At 44.2% G+C, this 2447-nt stretch overlaps 1 protein-coding gene across 1 annotated transcript in view; it reads left to right on the forward strand.

The window, feature by feature from the left end:
• The window catches only part of CAMKMT (calmodulin-lysine N-methyltransferase), a 406140-nt gene extending 405335 nt beyond the window's left edge, over positions 1 to 805 (forward strand). Inside the window, exon 11 of the mRNA XM_082851893.1 lies at positions 483 to 805. Coding sequence (XP_082708019.1) covers positions 483 to 560 — 78 coding nt within the window. The 3' untranslated portion in view covers positions 561 to 805. The remainder of the gene's footprint in view (positions 1 to 482) is intronic.
• The last annotated feature ends 1642 nt before the right edge of the window (positions 806 to 2447 follow it).

Consider the following 2447-nt stretch of genomic DNA (forward strand, 5'->3'; position numbering starts at 1 on the left):
CTGAAACCCCTAGGAAGCAGCTGGAGAGCCTCTGAAATGCCTTAGGCCCCACCAGTCTGTCCCTTGCGCCCAGGTCTCCAAATGATCTGAAACGCCTGCCGGCCTGATTCCTGGGGCACGGGCAGGGGGCAGAGAGATCCAGGAGCAGAAACTGGGACGCCAAATGGCTGGTCTGGTGAAGATGAGCAAGCCCCCAGCTCTCCCTGTGCCGAAGTACCTCGGAGTCCACAAAGTCATAAAAGCATCCTGGCTATTTATGAAAAAACACCCTACCCCTCACCAAAAAAAAAATCCCAACTTGATACATAGTATTGTCTTGTCACTGCCACTGAGGACCACTTTGAGTTGCTTTTTTTTGCTTTATTTTTCCAGAACAATATACTTAGGTAAGAAGTCTTCCTTCTACTCAACTTTAAAACTGATTGGTGAAAATTCCTAATTGGAGTCTCCTTACCCTTTTTTCCTCTATTATTCTTTTTCAGTTGAAAAAGGAAAACCAGGATATATATGAAGAAAACCTTCATTACCCACTTCTGCTTATTTTAACCAAAGATGAATAGAAGATTAAGCTGCTCGAAAGACAAAGAAAACATCCAGTGCGCGCAGGCAGTATTTTCACAAAAACAGAAATCTGTAACGGGTATAATATGCAGTAAGCCGTTGGCTCCCTGAGATTTTCAAGCCCCCAGGACATGGGCCCCAACTGCCTTTGCAACATTCCATGTGTGGGTTCCGGGGTCCACCTGTCCTCACCCACTTTGACTCCCCAGCCATCCTGCTTGTTGCTCTTCCTGCACCAAACTTTTTTTTTCTTTTTTCTTTTCTTTTTTTTTTTGGCAGTACACGGGCCTCTCACTGTTGTGGCCTCTCCCGTTGTGGAGCACAGGCTCCGGACGCGCAGGCTCAGCGGCCATGGCTCACGGGCCCAGCCGCTCCGCGGCATGTGGGATCTTCCCGGACCGGGGCACGAACCCGTGTCCCCTACGTTGGCAGGCGGACTCTCAACCACTGCGCCACCAGGGAAGCCCTGCACCAAACTTTTGTCTTTAACTATGTATAAGCGGCCTATGTGAGATTTGAATTGGGCTTGAGAGCCACCCAAATATTTCTCCCTCTCATTGAGACAGAATTTCTTTTGGTGATTCCCACCCCACCCCCCACCCCCCCTTTAGAAAATATCTTGGTCTTTGTTCTATTTTAGTGGTGGTCATTTTTCATCTGCCAACCCAGCAAACATGATGATTCTTTCCCGGTTAAAAAAAAGAAAGAAAGAAAGCAAATCTTTCAGATCACCCTCAAATTAATTGTATTAAATCTGCCATCTCTGTTTTGCTGTCTCTCTCTCTCACCCATTCTCCTTTTTTCTTTTAAACAGGATGTTTTTTTTCCCTATAGATGTATAAGAAATGACTACATCAGCCCAAAGCCTCATAAACTGACCGTTTGTCCTCTGGACACAATAGCATGGCCAGCCCTCTGCTCCTCCTCTCCAATTATGTGTGATTAGTCTCAATGCGTTGTGTCAAGGAGGAGGAGTATGCTGAGTGCTTATTATCTGTTTAGGTACAAGAAGAGCACATTTAGGCTCTGACTATGGATGAAAAGTGAGCCTTTATCAGGGCTCAAATCTACTGCTGTTCCCCAGGCCTCTTTCAAAAGAGGTCCTTTCCAGGGAAATTTTGAATAAATGGTTGATAAAACGAGATGGCAACCAGGGCGAGTTTTTAAAAACTCAATCACACAATTATCTGATTGAAAGTAAGTATATATAGTCCTATGCAGCAATGCAAGTGTATGGTAAACATTTAATATGTGCTACCTAGGATTAAGAGAGAATGACTTTTCTGCAGGGAACCCAAGCCTCTCCTTGCCTGGTTCATCCCGGAGATGCTCTAATGCCTTTTGTGGAAATTCAGATGTTTATCTGTAAGGAATCATCTGTGTCCACTTTCACAGTAATGTCATTAGTAGGTTAGCTATATATCCTCCTATCTTTAGTAGAGGAAAAGCGTGTATTTAGCCTGATACAATTAAAGTGATAGGTGGGAGACTGGGGGCGAATCCTTTTGCATGTTAAGCAAACTTAGCTGTCATAAAAACAGCGACTCTCAGATGTCTTCTCTGCTCACTTCTATCATCAAACAAAATTTTCACCATCAGTTTGCATGTTCTTGTATTCACCACTTTTTCTGCTCCATTAGAGCACCTAGATGGATCTCTGAAGGCATAGGTCAAGTCGCAGTTAGATCATACATTTCTTTCTCACAAAAACTTGAATTGCAATGCCAAGTGATGGGCTAACATCACAATAACAGCAATTTATTCCTCTTTGGATAAAACAGCAGTCTATTCTCAGTGCTAGATAAAGACCAGGGCAATGCAAACCAGCCATTTAGCTGAGTAGTTCAGCTAGTGGCAGCTCTCCTTTGGCGACTGTATAGGTTGCA

The sequence above is a fragment of the Leucopleurus acutus genome (genome assembly GCF_964270905.1).
Source record: "Leucopleurus acutus genome assembly, chromosome: 12".
In the NCBI taxonomy this organism is placed as follows: Eukaryota; Metazoa; Chordata; class Mammalia; order Artiodactyla; family Delphinidae; genus Leucopleurus; species Leucopleurus acutus.